The 27,342-nt window shown below is 30.7% G+C and overlaps 3 protein-coding genes across 3 annotated transcripts; 2 read left to right on the forward strand and 1 right to left on the reverse strand.

The window, feature by feature from the left end:
• The first annotated feature begins 681 nt into the window (after positions 1–681).
• LOC129915430 (uncharacterized) lies at positions 682–16,167 on the forward strand. Its single transcript, XM_055995008.1, has 4 exons — positions 682–764; positions 15,379–15,639; positions 15,714–15,824; positions 15,886–16,167. The coding sequence occupies exons 1-4, from the start codon at positions 682–684 to the stop codon at positions 16,076–16,078; spliced, it is 648 nt and encodes a 215-aa protein (XP_055850983.1). The 3' UTR covers positions 16,079–16,167.
• A 4,528-nt stretch (positions 16,168–20,695) lies between these two features.
• On the forward strand, positions 20,696–21,568 carry LOC129905359 (uncharacterized). Its single transcript, XM_055980829.1, has 2 exons — positions 20,696–20,849; positions 20,905–21,568. Exons 1-2 carry the CDS (start codon positions 20,802–20,804, stop codon positions 21,445–21,447), a joined length of 591 nt encoding a protein of 196 aa, XP_055836804.1. The 5' UTR covers positions 20,696–20,801; the 3' UTR covers positions 21,448–21,568.
• A 714-nt stretch (positions 21,569–22,282) lies between these two features.
• Positions 22,283–23,659, reverse strand: LOC129915516 (kelch-like protein 5). Its single transcript, XM_055995126.1, has one exon. It carries the CDS (start codon positions 23,657–23,659, stop codon positions 22,283–22,285), a length of 1,377 nt encoding a protein of 458 aa, XP_055851101.1.
• Between the last annotated feature and the right edge of the window lie 3,683 nt (positions 23,660–27,342).

Genomic DNA, 27,342 nt, shown 5'->3' on the forward strand with positions numbered 1-27,342 from the left:
GTTAATAATAGCAAATATCTTTTTCGAAAGATATACACAATACCAAAACAGATATTTATCGATTCGATCGACTTTTGGTTCATCGAAAGTTGAACGACACTCGCAATAAGGGCCTATGCTTTTCGACTGTGCTTCCATAGATGACTTTGTACAACTTGGCACTAAAAACACCCGGCATTTTAATATCGGAAGTAATGATTTGCTCATACAGTTTTTCGAGGAGCGCGTAGAAACTGTCTTTATTGGCATTGTCTTTCTCCTCCGAATATGTCGAAGTAGCTCATATAAGGTGTTTACTATGTAGTTTATCCTTACTAGAACTGTAGACGCCACCCCTAATTCTATCTTTTCAATGAGAAGTAAATTGTTTTCGAAGTGTGGTTCTGGCCAAGAGAGATAAAAACTGTGGTCACTGATCGTTTTGGAAAGACTGATGGTCTAAACCTGAGTGAGATTGGTTATAAAATCATGAGTTATGTAAATGGCAGCAAAGGATGCTAAATATTTTAACAAAGTACTGGCCTGAAGCTAATCTTTTGCACACGCGAAAACGTTTGTTCGCTTATGCGATACAGAATGTCACCCCTGCTTTAGGGTGAATTCCCCTAACAGAAGACCTGGCGAGCAAGTCCTTGGCTCGAACTTGAATGACGCTCTTGCTTGGAAGCATTGACTTGTACAATGGAAGCTGAATTTCATTCATCGCCCAAGATAGCAGCCGCCTGTATGGCAGGCTATTGTCTTAGGAGGAATTTCGATCGAAAGTATAATTCATTTAGTATATGAGAAATTTGCTTCGACGCGTCGTCGCACCGAAAGAAAAAAACATTGGGACCTATCCCGAATCTCTAGGGGAACTTTTTGTGCTATCGTGAATCTCCCTCGGAATATATTTCAAGGGAAAAAAAATCGGATGAAATGACGTCTAAATTCCCGTGAAAAAATTGATTGCCGATACCGATAAATTCCTAGGGGAACTTTTTATGATCGTTTTCGTTCCCATGTTTAAAACATGGGAAAAATTCCCAGAGAAATTTTTATTCACAACTTCCCCCATTATCACTAATTCTATTCTTTTTGGAAATTTCTACGTAGATTCCGAGTGTATTGAAAATTATTATTACTATATATTCGATTTCATACGAAATATGCCTTGAGGTGAGTTTCCGACAAGTAAAAACTATCCGATTCGGATGAAATCGAACAAAAACCGCTCACGAATTCAATTCGTATCGAAGATTTTCTAGGATTCCCGAAAAAACAATCGGATCGTAGTGGCAATTTGTATTAAATTTTACATTACGAACGGATTCCGTGATTTTTTTTTTCTGAAATCGTAGCAAATTTCATATACGAATGAAACTCGTGATAAGGCCGATTATAAATCTTTTCATTACGAATGGATTCTATGATTGTTTTTTCCGAGATTCAGAACCAATTTCCGATACGAATGTTATTCATGATAATGCCTCACTTTGAAACTTAGAATCTTATAACCTTATAGAGTTACTTATTGAATAGGTACTATAAATTCGTTGTGTCCAAGTCGTTTTCAAAATGAAAAGTCCTTTGGATTTGAAAAATTGGACAAATGCAAGGAACCAAATTGAGAGTAATTCACATCTCAGAACAAAAAATGAGAAAATTATTTAACAGGGCGGTAATAAAAAAGTGAACAATACTACAATTTGAATAAAAACGTAATCATCATCATAATGTTTGAATTTTATTTACTTGTGTATATTAGAATATTTATTATGCAGTTTTGGGTGGACATATTTAAAAATCCATTATTCCTAGAATATAAATTTTCAATTAGTACTAATTCATCGCCCAATAGTACGATCATCTTATTTTATATTATACCAATGTTTCATTTATTATTATTATTCGTCTTTTTAATTTATGTTGTCAAGTCACATACGAAACTTATTCAGGGTAAATCACAGTTTGCACAAAACATAAAACGATTAGGTAGGAATTAGTTAGCCTACCAACAATTCTAGTTATACAATACAATTTTCAATCCATTCAAATTCCACCAGATATTTAATATTAAAAAAAAATAATAATAAAAACAAAAATGATATACAAATAAATAGAAACAAAAAAATTAAAATTTAACGAAACATAAACTGCCGACGACTTAAAAAAAAATAATACATAAAACATACAAATTGAGACTTTTTTTACAAGACCAACAACAAACTGAAAAAAAAAAGACATGAATGAACAAAAGTGTGATGTTTTTTTATGTAAGAATATACACTTAAAACATATTACAACAAAAAAGAAAAAAAAATATATATGTAACTAAAAACATAGATTACCTTTTGGAAATGTTTTTTCTTTTTTTATTTAACTTAATATATAATCCAAGTTTTTTAAATTTATTTTTAATTTTAATATACAGCCTAGAATTTAGATTTTTATACAAAAAAAAAAAACAAAACAAAATGAATTACATGAAACAGAAAAAAAAACACATTTTTTTATGAAAGTATGAAAAAACAAAACAAAATTTAAATTATCTTTAAAATCAAACTATATAGCAACAAAATACTTAAATTAAAAACAGACAAAAAATTATATATATATATTTAAATAAATAAGTAAAATAAAATTGTAGTAACTAACATTTGTATTCGCTTGAATTAAAACAAAAAAATATCCATAAGTGTTAGATCGTAAATTTAAATAAATTATATTGAAAGAAAAATTTTAAAAATAAACATTTTTGTTACAAAAATTTAAAAAAGAGTAACGATAGTGATTGATCTGATCTGGTTAATTTATCATTAAGAAAAAATAAAATCTCAAGACGAGTTAAGAAAAAAAGCAAACAAAAAAAAACATTTAATTGTATTAAAATAAGAAAATAGATGGAATTTATTAGAAAAAAAGAAAGTAATAATTTTAACATTTTTTTCAAGAATTAAAAATACTTGGGGCATAAAAGTGGTTTGAATGGAGTTCAAAATATCAAAGTTAAAGTTAATATGTAGCTGAATTTTTGAAACAATTAAAGTGATTCTGAAACAGACGATTAACATTTACAAAAATTAAAAAGTTTGCTGACTAGGTTAGCCTCGGGGTGTCCCCTCCCGATTGTCGCACTAACTTTCGGGCTATTAGTTTAACGTCAGAATGCTATAGAAAAAGATCCTTGAGCAACACCAGCTTTATATTAGAGCTCTAATGGATTTCATTGTTGATTTATAATCCTCATCTTGTATCTGGAAGAAGGAAAAAAATTAATAATTATAATTAGTTCTAAATGAAGTTTATGGATTTTAGCTCTAGGCTGTTAAATGTTTTCGTGACATCCAGAAAGCATGCGACGCACAGTGGGACGAATGTATGGAAAAATCGGCATTTCTAATATCTTGTGTTTTAGTGACTGAAACTACGCAAAGTTGCAGTAAGACGTCTATTTACACCTAAATCTATGAATTAAACATGAAAACCAGATAAATGGAAACGTTTTAGCCAGGAAATTCATTTTTATTTAATTAAAAGAGTTGAGCAGCGAACTTTTTTTTAGGATTTTCTTTTTATTATTATTTTTTCTTTTCTTTTAAATAATTTTAATTTATGTAAAATAGAACTAATAATAGTATAGATAATAAAACACTATAATTTGAATATTCAAACAAATAAGAAAATAACAAAATGAAGAAACAAAACATTTTATTCATTGTCGATTTCGGAGGTATGACTTAAGTCGTCCGGGTTAAATTCTAGGGGAAAACTAAGATCTCTATAATTTTTTGATGAATATTGGTATATATCTCGATCATAATTTGATATATGTGAACTTTTTGACCGGAAATTTGACAACTGCTAAGAATTTTTGCATTTTTATAGAATTTGATCCCATCATTTTTGATTAAAATGGTAAAATGTTATAAATAATATTGGTTTAAACAGCATTTTTTTGTTTTAAATTGATGTTATATTCAGACTAGAATTCAGCCATTATTCGTTAGCGCTTATGAACCGATTCAGTCTTCTAGAAGACTGCTCCATCTTCTACTTTACTTTGAGGCAATAAAATTTAGTTACTTCCTGTATTTGAGCTTCTACATCTCCTGTTGACTCCTCTAAGCCAAGAAGTTGTTGAATTTTCAAACAGAACCCATCAAATCGTCTGTTTTCGCACTATCCAGTCAAGTTTTTAAATTTTGGCCATTTTTGATATAGGGGGTCGAACCTAAAAAACGCGATTATAAGTACTTGGGGCAAATTGGGGCAAGTTTTTTTTCTTGATTCCTTTAGAGGACACTTTCCTGAGTATAAAACCATAAAAACCCCAGAGAGCCTTTTAGGTGTAAAAAAGAAAATCTTACTCAAAGTCAAAAAAATTTTTTTTTCTACCAACACTTGGAAAATCACTAATAAAAACAAAACTCAACAAAACAAAACATTTTTTATAGTAAAATATTAATTAATATACCTTGATAAGTGTTATTATCCATAATTGAATTAATTTTTTACCGCACAAAAAATTTTGGGAGTAAGACAAATTACAACCTGATTTTTCACCACCAAAAAAAAATTAAACTAGACAATGTTTAGCACTCTATAACTTTTGCACTAATTGGACAACGCAAATAATTTTGATGCAGTTAGAACCTAAATATATTTGGGATGACATACCAATCACTCAAAAGTACCGCAATAATATTCGATTTTTTTATTTATTGCTATGGGTCGTCCCACTGTGCGACGGCAACTTGATGGATGTTTAAAGCTAAGAGGTGATGTCTTTATGAAACTTCAAGAAGGGATGTAGTGTGAAGTGCTTCTCCCGAAAGCCGAACCGAATGTCTGGGATGATGTTGGACTGATAGAAAGATCATTACTGTACCCGGTATTCTCTTTATAATGAAGTTGGAAATGCCTTGTAGTCCAGCTGATTTCTTTGGCAATCTCTCCTGAGTAGCTCAGAATCGATATATCAACTGGACCGTTTGCAGGGTTGGTGACGATGAAGGTCACCCTATCTTCATTTAAGAGAACTAGAAACCCCGAAGGTGTGTTCTCTTATAAGTTTAAAGCAGTCATTCTTCTTCTTCCTTTCGATGCTGTTATGATCTCGATTTCCAGGGGATCATGGGGGCTATCATGAATAAATATTTCCCTCGTTTCAAATATGGGAACGAAAATGATCATAAACATTTTCCCTCGTTTCAAATATGGGAACGAAAATGATCATAAACATTTTCCCTTGGAATTTAATGGTGTTGGCAATCAATTTTCCAGGGAAATACATACGATTTTTTGTTTCCTAAAAATAAATTTCGAGGGAGATTTACAATCGCAAAATATATTCGGGAGGACAAAAATATTCCGAGGGAAAAAAAATTCCCCGGGAGTGATGCAAAGACAATGTAGGTATAAGAGGTCTCAGTTTATGTCGATTGTTATGTTGTGCAAGTGCTCAATCAGTTTGGAGCATAGAATCATAATTTTGGAATCAAACTTCTTAAATTGTATCAAGTATCGGATTACAGATTTTTTTTTTTCATAAAATGTATGCTGTCAGCTTCAAAAGCTGTCTCAGTGCTGCCAAAAATTTGAATTTAGTTATTTTGATCGTCTTTCAAAAAGCATTCCGGTACATATTTTATTTATTGATATTATTTTCCTTTGAATAAAAATTAAAAATAAAGGTACATGTAAGGCTTCCGTAATTGATTATATAAAAGTTTTAAATCATACATAATGTAATGTAGTGTAGGTACATAATAAAATACAAACGAGAATTTTTTTAAATCTAAGTGTTTTTTTTTCTTCTCCTCCCATATAGTAAAAACAAATACATTTTTTCAATACATCCAGTTTCACAATAAAAAATTGTTGCTTTTATTGTAAAATTGAAAAAATATTAAACAGTTTATTGTCAACTTGAATGAAATTTGTATACGGTAAACATAAATTTTAAAGAAACAAAAAGTAATTTTCAAAATCAACAGCAACGAAAAATAAACAATTTATGTGTGTAGAGAAGTACCTAGATAGATGTTTCTTTTTTCAATAAAAAATAATTAAAAAAAAAAAATAATTTTCTTCAAGAAACTTTAATTTTAGTGAAAAAAGGAGATTTATTTGTTGGGTAGTGGATTTTTGTAATTTTTTAAAAGTTTTAAATGTAAAAAAAAGTTTATCTATAGAGTTTAAAACTTTAAAAAAATAAATGAAATAAGTAGATCTACTGTAACTGCTAATTAGATGTGAATTAAAAATATTTAATAAAATAAAATATAATGTAATTGATTATTATTTTTCATCAATTTCATTCATATTTTTTCTTATTTTATTACAAACATATAAATATAAATAGCTCATCTAATTTCAACTCAATGTATTGTTAATTGAACTAATCGAAAAGAAAACAGATAAAATAAACAGAGAGCTTGACAAACTAATGGAGGCTTTATTTAACTAAAGTTCTCTTTTGAATTGAATACCGTCAAAGCATTAAATTATATACATAAACATAAAAATAAAAAAATATATATAAATATAATTTTAAATTAAAATAAACAGAAATATTTATTCATTGTAATAGATGAAATGGATGGTATAACAATTAACAAAAAAAAAAAAAAAAACTATAAGTTATATGAACATAGGTATACATACAAGAACTAATTCCATTAATGAAACAAAATATAAAATAAAAAAAAACATTATTATTAAATAAAAACATAATTATTAATTGTAAACATTATTAAAACATTGTTTTTACATCACTAAAACTTCATCAATTATTATTATTATTATTATATTAATAAATTACTTTATTATTATTATTAAATGAAGACAAAAAATTAAAAAATATATATAAATATATGTATATTAAAAATATATATAAATTAAAAATTACAATTATAATGAATATTTTTTAAAAAGTGAATTTGAAAAACCAAATAAAGAATAAATTCATCTAATGATGAAAGAAGAAAGTTCTTTTATTTAAATATGATAAACAGCTTTATGCTCTCTTAAATAGAGATTTTTCACTGAGATGATTTACATCCATGTTTTTCGAAAATCTTAAAAAAATAAATTTGTAATTTTTTTCTACCGGAATACATAGGCCTCCGAATGAAGGAAGAAAAAAAAATATTTCGATTGCAAATAATTCAGCAACCCAAAATCATAGAATCTTTTGGTTTTCAGTTATAAATAGAGCCTAAAGAGACCTTTCTTTTGATAACTCACTCGATGGATTTGGAGAAAATTTTTGAAAATCCCTGTTTTTTAGACAAGGATAGGATATTTTTCGAAAATCTTAAAAAAATAAATTTGTATTTTTTTAGCTGAATGCATAGGCCTGTTCATTATGAACTCATATCTGTTAATCAAAACTTGTTTCGGGACTTTTTTCCGAAAATATCTGCTTCTGATTGATGGGAAAAAAACCGAAATCCTTGAAACTTTGGTGTTCAGTTATGAATAGAGTCTAAAGAGGACTTTCTTTTGATGTCTTACTCGGTGCACTCGGAGGAAATTTTTGAAAATTCTTATTTTATACAATTAGTGGTTGTGACAACTGCATTTTTTATGTTTTTTTTTTGTCAAAGGAGAATGCCCAAAACAAAATTTTCATTGTTATCTACTATTTTTTTTGGGTATGCTGCTTTTTTTTAAATAAACCAATTTTTGTAGTGTTGTATTATGCAAACAAAAAAAAAAAAGATTTGCACTGACAATCACCATATATGTAAATTTTTGCGTTACTGAGCAAACAAATATACATGAAAATACTGGGGTGGAATCGTGTAAGCTGACTTTTGATAGTTGACTGTCAAATTCAATAAAAATCGTCTGTGTAAAATGATCAGTCAAAAGTGACTATCATATTTTTTTGACTTTTTCAGCTGACACCTATTTAGGTGTCAATTTGATACAATTTAACATTTGTAGCATATTTTTTTCTTGGTTTTCGTGGTGCTTTTACTTTGTTTGGGAAAAATGAATATTTTTGTTCCTGTGCAATTATTTTAATCCTGCAAAATTAAAATAAAGTAAATGAATATGAAATAGAAAATAGAAGAGTCAGACTTGAAGAACAAATTAAATTATATTTTTCCTCCCCGACTCAAAGTAATGTGCAATCATACCTTTTTACACAAAAAAAAATAATTTAAAAATAATATTTCGTGTTTTTAATAGACTAGTACAAAATTTTCGAATAACATAAGATACTTTTTTGAGTATATTACACATTTTGGATCTGCCATCTGATTTGAAAGTTTATACAATATTTTGTGATCAAAACGATCACCTTACACAGATGGAAAATAGTTGACTATCAAATTTGATAGTAAAAAATATGATAGTCAAATATCATTTTAGTCGATTCCACCCCTGAAACATCTCTTACTCAAAGATTAAGTTCTGATTAAATACAATTACGTACTATATTATGTGTATTTTGCCAAAGAATCATTAACGATTTAATTCGTTTACTTAATTCTATTATTGTATACGAAGTGAAGTAGGTAACAAACGAAACAAAAGAGCTGAGGTCCAAACTTTTTTTTTAATTATAAAATAAAGTTTATGATGACACATTTTTCTACGTGGATTTAACGTGAAGAATTCGCAACAAATGGATCAAAAGTACCTACACTATTACCTCGTAAAAAATTTAACTTGAGCAATAGATGTTACTCTTGCTACCGAAACTAAGTTTATCACGAATACAATTTAATGAGATTAAATATGTACTTTGTTTACTATGCTGACACGCGAGAGTCCGCTTGAGTTGATTTCTAAATAATTCTTCAATGGATTGATGTATAGACATGCAATTAGAATAGTACTGTTAAGCCCTTCGACAAATATAAGTATATGCACTTTCTTTCTATAAATGAAGATAACTTCTTTAAAAAAGTAGCTTAGAAAAAAAATTTAATACGATAAAAACATAAATACATACATAAATAAATTTTCAATATTTTTATGAAACGAATGTAAAGCATTTGTTTATCTTAAATAACCATTTATCAATTGTCCCAATTTTTATTTGAATTACAAGATAAAAATACATTTTTAAGGGAAAAGTGAGATAGTTGAACCATTTTCATGGATTTATATATAAAGAAGATAGTAAATAAAATTTGTATGTACACTCCTATGAAAACAATGAATAAATTATGAAAATATCAGTGTGCGATCGATCAATTAAAAAAAAAATATAAAGCTTTAGCACTAAGATCTTCCTTCCAGACTACAATTGTTGGAATTAGTATTTTAACAAAAGGAACATTTCTCGATCTGATGAGAATAATCTGTACCTAACGGTTAAAGATAAAAGATCCAAGTAAAGGTCTCTCGACATCTCCCTATACTTTTTATGCTTTAATTTAAATATTCAGTTCTAATTAATTTATTTATCACTTGTCAGTTGATATTAGATCTACATTCGGTCCATTGCCATGGTTCTAATTATAAATATCAATATGTTGAACAAAATAGGAATTTAGAACCTTATGAACCACCAGATTTAAGATAGATATTTAGCTCATTGAGTTTGGAGGCCTAACAAAAAATACGTTGATTCACAGGAAACTTGTGTCATGTGAGTAAAGTTGCAAATCCAAAGAACGTGAAACCGTTTTAGAACACAAAATTGTTAAACCAAATAAAAAGCAAAATATAAAATATAATTTCCAAAATATTTGAATAGATAATGATAACATTGTCGTCATGCGGTATAATTGAAGTTTTTTTGGCCATTGTAATAGTTGAAGTCTTTCGTGTCGGTATAGCAAGGTGACGAATCTTTAAATACAATGCAGGTTCTTATGATTCTTTTCTTGAGTGTAGTCCAAGTGACTATAACGGTTTATGGGTTTCGTGATTATCCTGCAAATTATTCAAATACGATTAAATTCAATAATAGCAATAAATCGACAAGCACATTTTATGAAAAATCTTTAAATAATATTCTGGCTCGCAAGAAAAGAGGTTTTGTATTTTTCAAAGGTGCCGTTGTAGTTTTGACGCAAGTTCTATCGAAACACATTATTGCTACAGCACCGCGGGGTGTTATTCATTCAAGTGAAGTGGATATTTTTTATGATTTGCCAATTTTAATTGATGGCTGGAAAAAGCCTTTAGATGCTTTTGTAAATCGAACAAAAGGAATTAAGAAAAGTGATAATCAAATTGATGGTTTCATTGAAGGTGACAGGATTACAAATGTTGGTGTAATTAATGCGAGTGCAATACCTTGGGATAAATATTATAAGAATTCGTATGGATCAAATTGGAATCGATTTGCTTTTAAGAACCAACATAGTTGGAATGGTGCGGGGAACTAAGTCCACGGGAACTAAGTCCACTGAGGTAGTTAGTTCCCACTCAGTGGGAACGAAACCCACTTTAGTAAAGTGGAGTAAGTTCCCATGCTAGGTGGGAATCTAATTCCGGAAAAAACGTGTGGTTTTCGTTCCCTCTGAATGTTAACTTAATTCCCATTTCACCAATAAGAAGTTAAATAAGAAGAAAAAAGAGTCGCGAGTCAAGAAACTGAAAAAAGTGTAACACCCATGGAACTAACCCCCGTGGATGTAAGTTCCATTTAATTTGGAATTAACATCCATGGGACAAGGCAAAGTTTAGTTAAAAAAGTGTTGTTATTGGCGCCTTCCTGGCGACTTTACATACCCTAAGCGGAGCAACGAAGTTACGTGAGCGGTACATAGGACCCTAAAAGGGATTTAAAATACTGAGAACCCGTGAAGCGAGCCAGGCAAGGTTTCAGTTAGTTAAAAAGACGACGACATTGGCGACTTTAAATATCCTAAGTGGACCGCTCACGCAAGTTCGTTCCTCTGCTTAGGTAATGTTAGATCGCCAGGCAGACGCAAATGTTTGTATGTTAGTGAAGTGTTATAGTTTGGCAAACGCGAAGCGGAAAAACTTTTGCTCACATGAGAATCAATTTAATTTGTACAACCCAAACGCGAAGCGGAAAAAAATTTTGCCCAGGGGAGAATCAATTTTGAGGTGTGAAAATAAAAATTCGCGCGAATTTTTATTTTCACACCTCAAAATTGATTCTCCCCTGGGCAAAATTTTTTTCCGCTTCGCGTTTGGGTTGTACAAATTAAATTGATTCTCATGTGAGCAAAAGTTTTTCCGCTTCACCCTGTGATCAACTTAAAAAGAATACATATCAAAAATATTTTCGAAAAGACTATGATCTTATTTTGTCGCGATGCAATTGCGAATAACCATTAAGTTAGCAAACTTCTTTTTTGTTTTTCAACATCTTGTAATTGTACTTTGCATTGGACTAGGTACTACCAAAAAAAAAATCAAGACCGGTTCTACTAATTCGGTTCTACTATTTCATCAGCAGTGATCATATTAACTTGTCTCTTTAGGTACTTATACGCAAAAATTAAATAAAATAATGTGGGAAATTAGTCCCGAAATTGTTTTTTGGGGACTTATGTCTCAGTAGTGAGGGACATACCTTAGTCCCGAATTGGATTCTAGTCTTAGAGGATATAATATATGGAGTGCTTGTTCCTATACCTAATACATTGTAACGCCATATGCATGGATAGGGGTCACTGCCTTCGTTTTTCAGTGCGAATCCGGTTCCGCAGCTGTAAATAAACACGCTTGTTGATGACAGCCATCAAATGAAAATAAAATGGAGGCATGCACTCATCGAAAAACTTAAAGAAACTAGAGCCCTCTATAAAAGCTTCACGGAACTAACAGCACAAGCACTCCATATATTATATCCTCTAAGATTCTAGTAAAGTAGGACATAAATTCCGAAAAAAAAATCGGGACTTACGCCCCTGCGCGTTTTTTTTTTTACTAAAAAGTACTTTTACGAAAAATCACGCTTATTTGATCACTTTCGGTATTCGTTATTAAATCGTTGTTGAAAATAAATTCCCTTTTAATTTTTTTGAGTGTGTACTAGGTTCCCATTTGAGAGAGGAATTCAATCCCACCTTGAATGGGAAAGAAAACCACTTTACTAAAGTGGATCTCGTTCCCACTGAATGAGAACGAAGTCCCTCAGTGGACTTAGTTCCCGTGGACTTAGTTCCCTGCACCAGTTGGAATAGATTTGGTTATCCTAATCGAAAATATTTTTACAGGTGAGAACATAATTTTTGTAATTGTAAAATAATGCTTTTTCGAAATTGAAAATAAAAAAAAATAAATAAATTGACAGTTTGGCAGAGGTATATAAAAAAACACCTACCAAATCCTAGTACCATTAAATAAGTATATGTAGGTACGAGTATAGAAGTGATACCGGGAAAACAATCCGCTTTACAGGATTGTGTGATTCAGTGCAAGTGTGTATTTAATTTCTATTAGAGTTTGTTAGCATTAAGGTCAAAGTTGTAATTAATATTGTTTAGACGTTGTCCACATGCTACACTGTGGCGTATACGTGCTATTTTTTTTGTTTTTTTGCCGCATATGCAAAAGTAGGGGAGGAGAAGACGGTTGATAAAGCTAGAACATTTAAGTCATGTAATCAAGCCAAATGAAACATTGTTTTAAAGTATTTTGTTATCTGAATCGAAACGACCACTCTAAAAAGAAGTTTATAATCTTTTTTATGAAAAGATGAATATTATTTTTTGCTGTCATCGCAGATTTTGATAAATCAAGTGACTTATAGACGAAATGCTATTGGCTATAAGAAAAAATACGGTCGATCAAAAATTTTTTGCCGGAAAGGTGGCACCGATCTATTTTTTTTTGCGTGATGAGAGTACATTTTTGTCAACATCGCGGATTTTGTTGTTGTATTCGTTTTAATGATTAATTAATAAACATTTTGGTCGGCGTACTCATAATAAGCCGAAAGTATGGCGTCGATCAGATTTTATAAATACCTATAGTTGAAGATTACTCTATCATGGATTTTACTTCGTTTTAGACATTTCTCAAAAATTTACGGTAGACTTACACTTACGTGTTTCTTAAAACCTACTTTTTCTTTTATTTTGTTTTCAAAAAAAAAAAACTCATTTATAGCCTATTAGGCCAGTTCAAATTTAAAATTTAATTTTTTTTCTACACGATTTTACATTCGAAATGAGATAATTTGCTAAATTATCTCATTTGGGTTGTAGTGAAAACAGGCTATTAAGGAATAATTTTTGAAAAAAAGTCAAAATTTTGAAAAAAAAAATAAAAAAAAAATTTCAAACTAATTTTTTTCAAAATTGTATGTTATTAATTTATGAAACTATAGCCTTTTATCTATTATTTTTTCAATATTCAGAGTTGTATAAGGAAACAATAAAGTGAATCAGTACTGGATTAACCCCGATTTTATCTTCTTTATCTGAAAACTGACCAGTGAACTTTTTTGAAAAAAAAAAAATTCAAAGAAATACAGGTTGGTAGGTATTGAAGTGGCTTAGAATCTGTGAAAAGCCCTGAAAGTTCCTCCGTCCGATAAATGCATTATAATGGGTCCAGGGTCATCATCTACCTTTTTATTCCATCACTTTTAAATCCATATTTTTTATATAACAACCTATAACAAATTTTATATCATCAGAAAGCTTATTGTTTCAGCTCAAAATATTTACATCGACCATGTCTATACAACAGGTACAAAAAAAGCTAGAATTGTTTGAACCTAATCACTTTTCACCGAAACAGCAAAAAAATCAATCTTTTCTTTCTTCTAACTCCATTAAATATATTTTTTTTAAATATAATAAATTTTATAGCATCTGAAAGCGTCACCTTTTATGTGACGATTCAATCATATTTTTACCATGCATACAAAAAAAGTAAGAATTTTTTAAAGCCAACCATGTCGAAATTTAAAACTGAGATTACGGTACTTCCTACACTGGTGGCTAGTCTCGGCAACAGATCCCCACAGGTGCTTTGAGGTATTTTTCAAGTTTTTCAATTTAATATTGTGTAACTTGTAGAGCACGTACCGTTATGTGTGATATATGTATTAAATAAAAGGTAATATTATCAGCATGCGTATTAAATCAAAAGATATAACGTGTTTAGAAAAAGAACATCTTTTTACCGTTATCTCAGGATTTTGAATATGAAATTAATTAAAATTTTGGACAATTTTATAGTTTATTTAATTACCCATCTACCGTATAAAATTATCTATCTGTTAAAACAAAAAAGTTATAATCAATTGATTTTTCTTGTCGCTTTTTCGTGTCATCTTGTTTCAAATTACTACGATACTAAAGAAGATTTCACTTCAAAAATCTAGCAGTTGAATTAAAAAAATCTGTATATGTGAGTTAAAGGCATGAGTTAAAGGCATTCGAACAAAAATCGAAAAAATGGTCACCCTGTGACGATATTTCATTGTGCCGTTACTAAAATATTAATTTTTTTTTTCTTTTGATACGAGTATGAAGCTTATTTGCCCAACTTAGTAATTTTACATATCCCTAATTCAATGAACTATAGGGTAAAAAAATGCACTACGAAATTTTAGCAAGTTACCTTAAAAAGCTAGAGTCCATGGGCGGCCATTCCAGACATGGTAAAAAAACATCACAGGTTAGACGTTATCAATTAAATTTTTTTTGCATCCCCTCACAAACAACCATATTTTATTTGCATCACAAGGATAAATGCAGGCTTTTAAATAATTATAAATAATTTTTATCAAAACCGGTCCCTATGATTTTGATAAAAACATTCAACTGCTGTTTTGCATAAGGTTTATCTTTTCATAGAAAAAGGTTTTTTTTCGAAAATCATTAATAGACACTTTCCATACACTGAAGGAAAAAATGAAATGTTAAAACATTTATGGTTAATGTTATTCAATATTGAAAACCAGATAAAACAAAGTAGCTTTCGTTGATTTTAACTTGTTTATTCCCTCAGTGTAAACCGGCTATTTTAACTTCTGACTTTGCCCACAAATGACAAGCTTTTAATGAAAAATTAATAAAATTTTTTGGGTTAAAAAAATAAATATTTTGGGCAGTTAGTTTTGTTAATCTTGTGACCCCCTCCAAACCGAATTTCTAAAAAGTAGGTACCGTTGGATAGCCGCTATTCGGTTGGAAATGTTGAGAAACAGTTTCCCTAGTTTTTTTAGATTTTTATTTGACTTTATTCCTCTCCCGGATTTAACGTGAAATTTTCATTTCAATTTAATTTTTACAAGTAATTTTATATGAAGTATTTCATCAGACTCGCGGATTGTACCTACCGGGAGACTAAGCAGTAGTTGAAGTAAAAATCCGCAAAAGTTAGAGAATGTTGTTCCTCTACATACAATATAAGAACTACCTTAACATAGATACATACATATAAATAAATAATATTAACTATATTTCCATTTTGTTTTTTTTTTTTTTTCAGAAAACCTTACATCAAAGGTTCTTCAAACCAATATTACTTACCCAACTATCAAAGAAGAAATTATAATAAAGTTCAAAACCAGAATATAAATAAAGAACAAAAACCATTGAATCGATATGCCGTGAATAAATCTAACCAATATTCCAAACCTCAAGGATCAAAATCTCAAAATATAAAAAAAGTAAATCCTTTATGGCATGAACATCGAGAGTATCGAGAACGCAGAGGAATATTTGAACATGTTGAAGGGTTTGGAAAAAAGTAAATATTCTTAAAGAAATATGTTGCTGATCTATAATAATACATTATTATGAAATTTTTTTTTTTAATTTTAGATTAGGAATAAGTTTAAGAAGTTGCATTCTGCGTGCAATATGCGAGATTAAAACACAGCTTTTGCCAGAAGGTGAATCATTTATAAATGATGTTGCAAGGATATTTTTTACGTAAGAATTTTTAAACAAAAGTTTAAATAAAAATTAAATAATTAATATATTTTTTTTATAGTATTCCAACAAATCATGAAAACAAAGATGATGATTTCGTTCAAATGGCACTTGAAGATAATGTTGACTGTGTAAGACGATTTATGGTTTCTTGTCCACATAGTCCGTTGCGATACTTTTTCGATAATTTTAGAGCAACAAATATGCCACCGATGAGTGAACAAGATATGATGAGGAATTTAATGTATGCTTAGTAAAGAAACTTTAGACTGAATAAACATATTCATATTGTGACGATTTTTTAAAACATTTTTTTTAACATAACATAAGGTAACATAACATAAGAGGCAGGCAAAGCCTTCAAAGTTATTTGCCTCCGAAAATACGAGAAAAAGTATTTGAGTGAAAATAACTCAGCAACCAGACCTCCGAGAAACTTTTGGTTTTCAGTTATGAATAGAGTTTTAAAAGGACCGTTCTTTTGATGCCTCATTCTTTGGGCTTAGACATAAATTTTCAAAATAGATTTTTTTCGGCAAGGGTTACCTCTTCATTTTTTTTGAAAATCTGAAAAAAAATTGTCTTTTTTAACTATGAACTCATATCTATAAAAGAAAACTTGTTTTGAGACATTGGTTGGCAGATTTAAAAATAGCAAACAAAAAAAAACCTGACATATCTCCCAGAAAAAATATTTACATAAATTATCATAAAATGTCCTTCTTTTGCACGAATTTTCTTTAGTCTTAGTTATTCAGTTACCGTTTATATGAACTGAAAAAACAACTTAACGAAAGAGCTGATGTACAAGCTTTTTTCTTCTTGGGTAAGGGCAGTGGCGTATCCAGAAAAAAATTTGGAGGGGGCTAGAAAATTTTTCAAACATTTTTTAGAGGGGTACGAAAAATTTTTCTCTCTAATATATTCACCTTTGATCGAGAGTGAAGCTCTGTGCTGCGGTACTGAAAGTGGTATAGTAGCATTTAACTGCTCTCGAAGTCGACAGCTTCGTACTACTGTCTCCTGTTTTCAAAGTTCTTGTGTGACAAACACCATTTTCGATATAAACGCCCACTTCACTTTTAAATTTCACGTGAAATAAAACATCATATTCTTCATTTGGATCAATTTCAAAAACTTCGAAATTGCTTCGAACTGTCATAGCTGAAGGATCATCCTTTTTTAATTCTGTTTCTGAAGTTAAATTATTACTGCTGGATGCCATTTTATCGGCAATTTTAATGGAAAAAAAGAAGAATTCAAAAGAAAAAATAAGGAGACACAAATAAGTTATGATAATATTTTGTCCAAAAATTATAGATTCATTGAAAAAGGCACCAAATTTACAAACAGAAATAATGTGAATTGAATTCGATCAGAAAATTTAAATGAGTGAAAAATGCAGAAAGTGAAAGTCTAGAAACTAATTTTCCATTAAATTATTTTAGATGTTTAATTCGAAATATATATTTTTTCGTAATATGTTGCTTTTTTAATCCGAATTCGAAGTCCAAACTGGCATTTGCTGAAAGAAACTATTAGTTACATATGATGACCACTAAGATTTTGAGATATCAAATATTTCTATTTCCAATAGCTTTTAGAAGTATATAATTTTTGAAAAAAGTGTTTATTGAGATTGCATAAGAACTTTTGCAAAGCTAAACGCTGATGTTATTCGACGTACGTATTATACTAAAAAGTGATCTGAAGAATTTCGAATTGGACTTAAACCCGAAAAAAAACCACCGAACCCCCAGCTACAGCTAAGGCTCTTACTCAAACAAACACAAATAGCCGTTTCAGAATTTGGAGGGGGCTCGAGCATCTGAGCTGCCTCTAAATCTATAAGATTTACGAACAAGTTTCAGTCAAGCATATATATTACAATGAAATTAGGTAAAAAATAACATGATCTGGAAGGCTTGGGGGGGGCTTGAGCCCCCTGAGCCCCCCCCTCGATACGCCACTGGGTAAGGGATATGTGTTTTGTATATTGATAAATTTCAAAACAAATGCATAAATTCAATTTGAAAAGCATCGTATAAATGAGGCTATGAGAACAATTGTGGTGTAAGCAATAATATTCAGGTTTGAGCTATGAGAGATTTAAGATACAGGGTTTTTTAAAACAACACTTTTTGAGTGCCATCTAGTTTTGAGTGTATTTAATCTATTTTTTGTATTAAAATAGATACCTATATTAAGAGACCCATTTTTGAAAAAAAGTGGGTTACGCAACTATTGTTTTCATACCCTCAAATATAGATTATTGAATTGATTTTACTTTTTTAAACAAGATTGAGTTTCACCATACATGTACAAGAGTACAAAATGCATTAATGTTTGTCTTTCCGACACGCGACAGTCAGCGTGAATTATTCTTTAACCAATAAGTTAGTGAATCTTCATTGATATCCAATTAGAATAGTACTGTTAAGCCATTCGAGAAATTTAAATCTTATTTAAGAAAAACATGCACCAGTACCTACCTACCTACTATCATTGAATAATTACAAATAGAAGTGACACCGCAGATTACTCTTTCAGAAAGGAACTATAAGAGTACCGGAAGATAGATGAACTACATGTTTGCGCCTCAACTATTTTGTATTTTCGAGTTGAGTCTTAACTAATAATTTTTTTAAACCTTCATAAAAAAATTAATAATTTATTATTATACATTTCAAAGAGCTTATATTGATATAAGTTTTCGTATTTTGAAAAGTCTTATTAGTCTAGAGAACAAGGACGATGCCTTTTGCTCCTACTGGCCTAGGTTCGAATACCGGTAAAATTTGAAATTGTTTTTTTTTGTTTTTGCGGAGATTTTTTTTGAGAAATTTAATTAATTTTTATTCTAGTAATGTAAAAACAAAAAAAAAACAATCTCAATTTCCCGTCAGATTCGAACCTAGGCAGGTAAACTTATCAGACATTCACCTTATCCTCTAGGCTATCTCCACTTTTTGTAATGGGAAAACTTTTATCTATATGTATAAGCTGTTTAGGATTTGATTTTGGGTTGCTGGATTTGCTTTTGGATTGTTGGCTTTGCTTTTGGATTGTTGGATTTGCTTTTTTAATTCAATACACGATACAAGCGACAATTACTTTACAGCGGAAGTTTCCCTGGGTGTCCACTTCTATTTGTAATTATTCAATGCTACTATCTCTTCCACGTATTCTGTAAATAACGCCGCATTCGTAGAATACCTTAATTTTGTATGTTATATGTTATTATAATGTTATAATGTTTGTTTATCTAAAGTCAAAATGAGATAAACCATATCTTTACACAATTATCCTTGTGGACAGGGACGGTTTTTGATCTAATTTTGTACAGATGATCTTTATGAACAAATTTCGTGTGTTAGTTTAAAAAAAAGGTCTTCCTTTTTTCAAACATTCTTACCAACGATACCTTATTTAGAATCGTTTTTTACCAATCGTTTTTATAAATTGAAGAACAAATTACACGGTGTTACAAAAATGAAGTTTTAAAATATACGCGGTCGGAGACCTATCACGTTTTGTAGAGCTAGTCGCACTGATTACGAAACGGTATTCAAAAAGTCCCTAACACCCCAAAATCTAGAGTTAGGGACAAAAAACGGTTTTTTGGACCTTCACCCATTGAAAAAATTCTAGCTTCGTCAAATTTTTACCCATTTTTGATTTTTACAGTTTCTGATAGGAGATAAACATACCTTTTCAACAATGTATAAAACATGTAACTCGGTTAAACCACCTAGTATTTATAAGCTGTCAAAGTTCAAAAATTCCATTTTTTTTTTCGTCATTTACCCAACTTCGACATCAAATTAAAGTATATATTTTCACAACATACTGTTTTAAAAATGTATTCTAAAATAATATTTATTTCTAAATCAAACGAGGTATTTTTTATGAAAATGTGTTTAAAATCGGTTTAGAAAAAAAAATTTACGATTTCAACCCAGATACAGAAATTCGAACTTTCAGGTATATGGAACAAAAATATTGTTTTGGCACGTAGTAGGATAAGTTGGGCGCCAGGATTTGATAACGGGTTTTTGTAGAGGAGTTCAGTACAATTTTTTTTTCCTTTGGGAGAGGGGTCTTCGTTTGACCCTCTATCGTGGATATTATTTAATTTTATAAGAAATGTAAAATATTCTGATAGAAAATTGGATAAGACATTGATTATGTCTTTCAGAAAGGAACTAAGACGTTCACGGGTTTTAATTGCAGGAATCGTTCAATGGGTTATAAAAGAAGATAAAACCGCGGAGTGCTATTAAATGAGAGGATGGAAATTTAAAATAGAGGTGCAAAAGCCCCATTTTTGTTTTTTTCAATATAATTAGGTATCTCGTAAAAAAAGCAAAATTTTGATGTATTGCATCTAAAACTTTTTGTAGAGAATTAAATTTCCTATCAGAATAATATTCTTTGAATATTGATAAAAAAAATTTCCATACCAAAACAGTAAAAAAAAAAAAACAAAAAAAATCAAAAAATTCGATTTTTTGAGTATTTTTACTTTTTTGGTTGTGTCTTTTATTTGGGCCGAGATTTGCATTAACATTGCTGTAATAAAAGAAAGAAGATTAAATTTCCTTCAAAATGCTGGGCTTAGTAATATTTTTCATTCAAAATTAACCACCAAACATTCGTATCTCCTGATACCGTTAACCTTCTTCGATACCAACCGCCAACCTAAAAAACGTTCGAAATTGAAATTCAAATTAAACCGCTAAAACATAACAACTAGTTTTATTTCGAGTTCCTAGATGTCGCCCAAACGTCAAAAAATTTACAATCCACATCACCACTTCACCTTCCACACATGTCATCCACACATCATATGATTTTGCAGCTGTCAAATATTTTTTTTGTTGATAACTTTGAGCTGTCAAGCAGAAAATTGCATTTCGCTATATTATAATTTTGTTTACCCACATTTCCATTTAGAACAAAAAAGAAACAAAAATTATGCACGAATTTTTACTAAACATTGATAACAAGGAAATCCTTATTGAAGTAAGTTTAAAATCTACTAATATCCAACACACACACATAAAACAAATTTTAACAGATTCTTCATCTATCCATCGATTATCTCATCGGAAACTGCGATGACATATCCACCATAAACAAATCCTCCCACAAGTATGGTTTCTCCGATCCTGATGACTTCCATTCGGCCTTACAGACAATCGCTTACGCCTACAAATGCTACTGCCTCAAAGCAATTACCGAGACTGAATTGCTATCCAATTTCGCTCACATGAATCCCGATTTGCAGCAGTCAATTGTTGAAGTCTTCAAAACCCGTCAACCGGAAATTGTTGAATTCCTTTTGCGACAACACAATTCTAGACAAGACAAGCTGGTTGAATCATTCGATTGGGATGTAAGATTTGTTATGGGTGATAGTAGTTTGCTAACAAGACGTCGTCAATTGACGACAGTCACATTGAATTGTTTGGAACCTGGCGGGGATAAAAGTTTGGTACATTTTCAAATGAATACTAATAAATTGGATGAGTTGATAAAGGTTTTAGAGAAATGTGAAGCTTCCATGGGGGCGTCGGTTTTAGTAGGTGCGCCAGACCATCAAAGTAGAAAAGTAGAGTAGTAAAGTAATATACTATATTTTTAGGAAAAAGAATATTATAAAAATGACGCGCCATATAAAATTGTAGGAATTATAATAATTATTTAGAAAAGAGTGATGTTCTTTCTTTTTGGTCGGAGAAGAAGAGAAAACGAAGAACATGGGACAATTATATATAGAAAAACCTCAGATTGAACTGTTAACAATGTTAAATTTTAAATAAAATTAAAATGCGCTTGGAATAGAAATGAAAATGTTGTTTTTTTTTGTATGTGACGATTAGGGTGGTCCTTATTGCGTGACACACCTTAAATTGGTTCCAAATCAGGAAAAAAATACCCTACTTTGTTCATATTTTTATCTCTAACCCTTCCTGCCCCTATTTTGATAAGAATTTACTAGAGCAGGAGCGATGTTCTGTGTCCAGTGTTGGGTAAATGGCAGTTGTTTGGATCATTCATACGTATAAACTTCTTAATGAAATAGGGTCAGCAAGAGATAGGAATACAAATTTGTAAAAAATTAGGGCATTTTTTTTCCAGATTTGGAACCAATCTAGGGGGCGTCCTTAATTTGTTTTTCCTAAGGACCCACCCTAGTGACGATACTTGAGCAGGCAACAACCACTTGAAAAAGCTTTTCAGTGTGCTTTTTTTTCTTAATTGTATTAGAGACTTTTTTTCTCTACTCTGGTGCACTTTCAACGTTCTTGTTGAGACTCCTGTGTGTTTTTTTGGTAAAGTGGATGGATGCTGCCACTATAAAGTCCATCATCTTTATAAAAACTTGAAAAACATGTAGCTGAAATTATAAATGAAAATAAAGAGTGGCACTTTAAACTTCATAATCTTTTACTTTATTCTGATTGAAAAATATGGGCATTGCAGTAATATTCTACAGATGTCTCTATGTCAATGATTTTCTTAGTTTCAAGACTAAACAGGGATATATAATTATTTCCGCTTACAAATAAAATATTACTTCCAACAATTGTGACTGTTCCCCCAAAACCACCATCTTTTACTCTTAAACTGCACACCTCAGTCCAAGTACCGTTGGATAAATCAAAGCGTTTGGCAGTGAGATTTTGAAATGAGACCCATTGAGCTCCTTTTTTAAATTCTCCACCAATAATTGCATACAAAAAATTATCCACTGCTGCAATACGGAATTCTCCTACACTTTCATCGATTGGAAGGTTCTTCAAAGTCCATTGATTGGCAGATACATCATAACATTGCAAACAGCCGTAATGAAAATCGAAAATGTACAATATCCCATTATGACCAACGATCTTATTTTTTTGGTTTGGTTTGATTGGAGGATGCAAATCTGTCCATTTCATTGTTGAGAAGTTAAAAATTTCCACTGAATTAATAAAAGTTTCTTCGTCAGATTTCTCATAACCACCAAAGACACATAAATGTCCTTTTAAATTGGCCAATTGACTTTCACATCGGGCAACACGCATGTGGGGAAGACTACTCCACTTGAATGTTTTGAAATCTAAGCACTCAACGCTTTTTTGTGTACCAAATGACTCCCCGCCAACAACGTATAACTTTTCATCAATCGTAATCAAGGAATAGTTGAATTTTGCCGTTGATAAAGGAGAAGTAAACCGCTTGTCCAACGACCAAGTTTTTAATATTTGATTGTAAGTTCGTATTTCTGCTTCATATTCTTCATTTAAATGAACGACTGAAAAGTTAGGAACACTTTTCCGCAAATTAACTTCCATTTTTGGATGGGAAGCCAAGGTGGATATTTGGTCATCATTTGTGCGAGACTCCGGACACAAGTGATACTCAAGCCATGTGCAAATTAATTCCAAGATTTTATATTCAGCAGATTTACAGACCAACTTTCTATTTTTGATGATAAACTTGGCAGTAAGCAATTGATAGCGAACCATTGAGAGTAAGTCAAACAAAAGATGTCTCCGATCAACTTTCTCATATTCGATCCAATCAACCAAACTAAGGAACACTTGTTCCTCCAAGTCTCGATATGAGTTATTATAAAATAATAAATCTTTGAGTTCAATTTCATTCAAAACTAAGAACTCAGGTCCCTTTGTTACTTCCTCAAAGTTTGCATAGATAAATTTCAAGGTTTTTTCTTGAAGATCGGATAAACTGAGCTCTTTGGCGAAGTTCGACCAACGCAAACAGTTGTCAATGTTGAGATTGTTTTCAAGAAACTCGCAACAACCTTTGACCAGGTTTGTCATTTTTTAGCAAAACAACACTTAGCAGAAGTGACTCAATGTTTTCAAGCTTCAGATCAATCGATCCGGAATACATGTAATCAATTATCAATTTAAGAGTCGAACCTTCGACTTCTTTTATTTCTAATTCATTGATCTTCGAAGTTTTTGGAAGACCACGAAATATTTCCAAAAAATACTCACTCAAAGCTGTGAGCACAATTTTGTGGACTTGGATCTTGATGCGATCTTCTCCGGCTATCAGAAGAAAGTCAAATAATTCTTCTTTTTCATATAATTTTAACAATTTTCTTAACAAATTGGAGGCATGTTGATCATCTGTGAAAGTTGTTTTTTCGTTTTGCGATGCAGACGGGGAAGCTTCCAATGTTGACATGGCAATGGTAAGTAGAACTAAAGAACTTAATAAAAAGAAAAAATTTTAGTTTTGTGATATAAAACTAAATATTTTGTTCTCAATTTAGAAAAAGAAAAGCCTGCAAAAGTGCATAGATCGCCAATTTACAAAAATCAAATTGTTGTTTACATAAACAAAGGAAATTTTCTTTCTAATGATACAGCGCCCATAATTCCACTAATTGCCAAATATCGAAACCTTAGACTAAACAGGGTGTCCCACAGTCAGTGCTCTATGGTATAACTACAACGGTCACTTATGGCAAAAACATGGTATCGAAAAATTTTAGCCGAGCTAAAATGGATCTCATACAAATTATCGATAACTTGTATGGGAATTTTATCTCGGCTAAAATTTGGATCGAACAGCGTACCAGGCTAAAGTCAAAAAGTGAAAACTTTCAAACTCATTTTGTGACAGTTTTTCCGACGACAAAATTAAAAATAATGATGCAGAAAACTTAAGCTTGCTTAAAGCCTTAACAACATTGGCTCAAAAAGTGAAAAAGTACAAGTTTTTCGGGTTAGAAAATTAAAATAAATGATGCAGAATGTTTATTTTTCCGTCCAAAAATTAATTTGTTAACTCTTTTTTACAAAAAAAATCCCGCTAGCGAGAAAAAAAAATATTTTCACTTTTGTACTTTTTCAAAAAGTGGTGAATGCAGTTAAGCCTTAAGTCTTATTGCTCCAAATAAAATTAAAAAATTAAATAATCTATTAATTGTTCAATTTTATTAAATTTTCCAGTGAAGCCTGGTACGCAGTTCGAGATAAATTTTAGCTCCCATACAAATTATCGATAACTTGTATGGGAATTTTATCTCGGTTAAAATTTAGCTCGATCTTCGTGCCAGGGTTCGAATTCCCATCTAAAGCCTTCCCTACTAACAATTTTGCTTCTATAATGCTTTACAGAAGCAACAATTGCATCTGTAAAGCTTTAAGCCTGGTACGCTGCTTGCGCTAAATTTTAGCTCCCATACAAATTATCGAAAATTTTTAGCCGAGATAAAATGGATCCCATACAAGTTATCGATAACTTGTATGGGAATTTTCTCTCAGCTAAAATTTAGCGCGAGCAGCGTACCAGGCTTTATAGAACCAAAATTGTTTATCGGGTTAACTACATTGGCTAAAAAAGTGAAAAAGTACAAAAGTGAAAATTTTCAAACGCATTTTAGTATAGTTTTTCGGGCTGGAAAATTAAAACAAATGATGCAGAAAGCTTATTTTTTGGTCTAAAAAACAATTTGTATACTCTTTTTCACAAAACAATTGCGCTAGCCAGAAAAAAATATTTTCACTTTTGTACTTTTCCAAAAAGTAGTGTATGTAGTTAAGCCTTAACACAAACAGCTTCTATAAATTGAAGTCTCACAGGTACTACTTTTTATACAACTTGTATTGAGCTCCCAACTAACATTTCAGCTTCGGTTAAGATATACAAAACTACATCTCACCTTCTTTAAAACTTTAGTAAGGTTGTTGGGCATGGAAAAAGGAGAACGTTATACAAGTTTGACCCTCTATAAGGATCTTAAACGAAGCTTTACCGAAGCCCTACAGAAGCTTTGCGATTTGACAGATAGCTTCGGAAGAGCTTGTATAGCTCTTTAATACATGTCTTATCGAAATTAAAAAAAAAAAAACAACTACAAAAACAAAAAAGAATTTATTTTTAACTGGTTTTAAGTCATGAATTTTATCTTTTGATCTGATATTATATATAACATTCTATTGTTTTTATTATATCTATGATTAATAATTTTAAAAGTATATAATTTTTTTACCACACCCAGGAATCGAACTTCGTACCTGCTTGGTGGTATAGTCCACCACTCCACCCTCTCGGCCATCCTAGTATATTCATTAATGAAATCAAAAACTTTATCAGTTCAAATAGCAAAAAAATGTCCGAGCTAAATTATTCAATGTCAAAACCAAAAAGGGTCTGAGCTAGATTATTTAATATCAAAACCAAAAATCAAATACAAAACTTGGTAATTTCTGTAAAGCTTCTATAAATTCATTAAACAGGCTTATAAGAAACACAAGCTTTCTTCGTTTAAGTTTCTTTAAGAGTATTTAAACAACTTATTAAAAGTTGTTAAACAAGTCCGAACTTCTAAAAGCAGTCAAATTCGGAAGCAAGCTCAATACAAGCTGTATAAAAGTAGATCCTGTGAAATTTCAATTTACAGAAGCTGTTGTGCTAGTTGGGCTTGCTTCAGAATTTAATTGCTTATAGAAGTTCGAACTTGTTTAACAACTTCTAATAAGTTGTTTAAATACTGTTTAAGAAACTTAACCGAAGAAAGCTTGTTTTTTGGATTAGTTTGGTTAATGATTTTATAGAAGCTTAACAAAAATTACCAAGTTTTGTATTTGATTTTTGGTTTCGACATTGAATAATTAAGCTCGGACATTTTTTTGTTTTGACTTTTGTCATTTCTGCTTTTGGAACTGGTTAAGTTTTTGATTTCATTAATGAATATACTATAGGATGGCCGATTGGGTAGAGTGCTGGACTACCACCAAGCAGATACGAACCCTACTAGCAATTTTACTTCTATAATGCTTTACAGAAGCAACTTTTGCATCTGTAAAGCTTTATAGAACCAAAATTGTTTGTCGGGAAGTTCGATTCCTGGGTGTGGCATAAAAATTATATACTTTTAAAATTATTATTAATTGATATACCAAAAACTAATGGAGTGGTGTATATAATTTCAGATTAAAAGACAAAATTCATGATTTTTAAAATCAAATCAAAACCAATTAAAAAAGAAAATTCTTTTTTGTTTTTTTAATTTCGATAAAACATGTATAAAAGAACTATACAAGCTCTTCCGAAGCTATAATTATGTCAAATCTCAAAGCTGCGGTAAAGCTTCGTTTAATCTTCTTATAGACCTTATAAGTACATTCTTATAAAGGGTCAATCTGTATAACGTTCTCCTTTTTGCATACCCAACAACCTTACTAAAGCTAAAAAGAAGCTGAAATATAGCTTCTGTAATACCTTTACAAAAGCTGAAATGTTATTTGGGTTACGGTATACGTTCGTTAACGTATGGTCTCTATGTGTCCCTATCCTTTTCTACTAATTAAACACCCATACAAGTTATCGATAATTTGTATGGAACATGTTCGTCTTCGCCATAATCTTCCTATAATCTGCATTTGTGAAGATGTCTGCATTTTCATCTACTGTCTCTATCCAACATCTGTGGTTTTTAAATACTGTGTCTCTTTTCAATGCAGATCTGGAAATGCGGACGTATGTA

Source organism: Episyrphus balteatus, chromosome 1, assembly GCF_945859705.1.
Source record: "Episyrphus balteatus chromosome 1, idEpiBalt1.1, whole genome shotgun sequence".
NCBI lineage: Eukaryota > Metazoa > Arthropoda > Insecta > Diptera > Syrphidae > Episyrphus > Episyrphus balteatus.

What these genes read in the sequence shown, in the direction of transcription:
- LOC129915430 (XM_055995008.1), top strand. Translation starts at nt 682, where the DNA reads ATGGAAGCTGAATTTCATTCATCGCCCAAGATAGCAGCCGCCTGTATG. An exon ending in AGGAGGAATTTCGATCGAAA is followed by an intron (nt 765 to 15,378) that starts GTATAATTCATT and finishes TTTTTTTTTCAG; the next exon opens with AAAACCTTACATCAAAGGTT. An exon ending in GTTGCAAGGATATTTTTTAC is followed by an intron (nt 15,825 to 15,885) that starts GTAAGAATTTTT and finishes TTTTTTTTATAG; the next exon opens with TATTCCAACAAATCATGAAA.
- LOC129905359 (XM_055980829.1), top strand. Translation starts at nt 20,802, where the DNA reads ATGCACGAATTTTTACTAAACATTGATAACAAGGAAATCCTTATTGAA. An exon ending in ACAAGGAAATCCTTATTGAA is followed by an intron (nt 20,850 to 20,904) that starts GTAAGTTTAAAA and finishes AAATTTTAACAG; the next exon opens with ATTCTTCATCTATCCATCGA.
- LOC129915516 (XM_055995126.1), bottom strand. Translation starts at nt 23,659, where the DNA reads ATGACAAACCTGGTCAAAGGTTGTTGCGAGTTTCTTGAAAACAATCTC.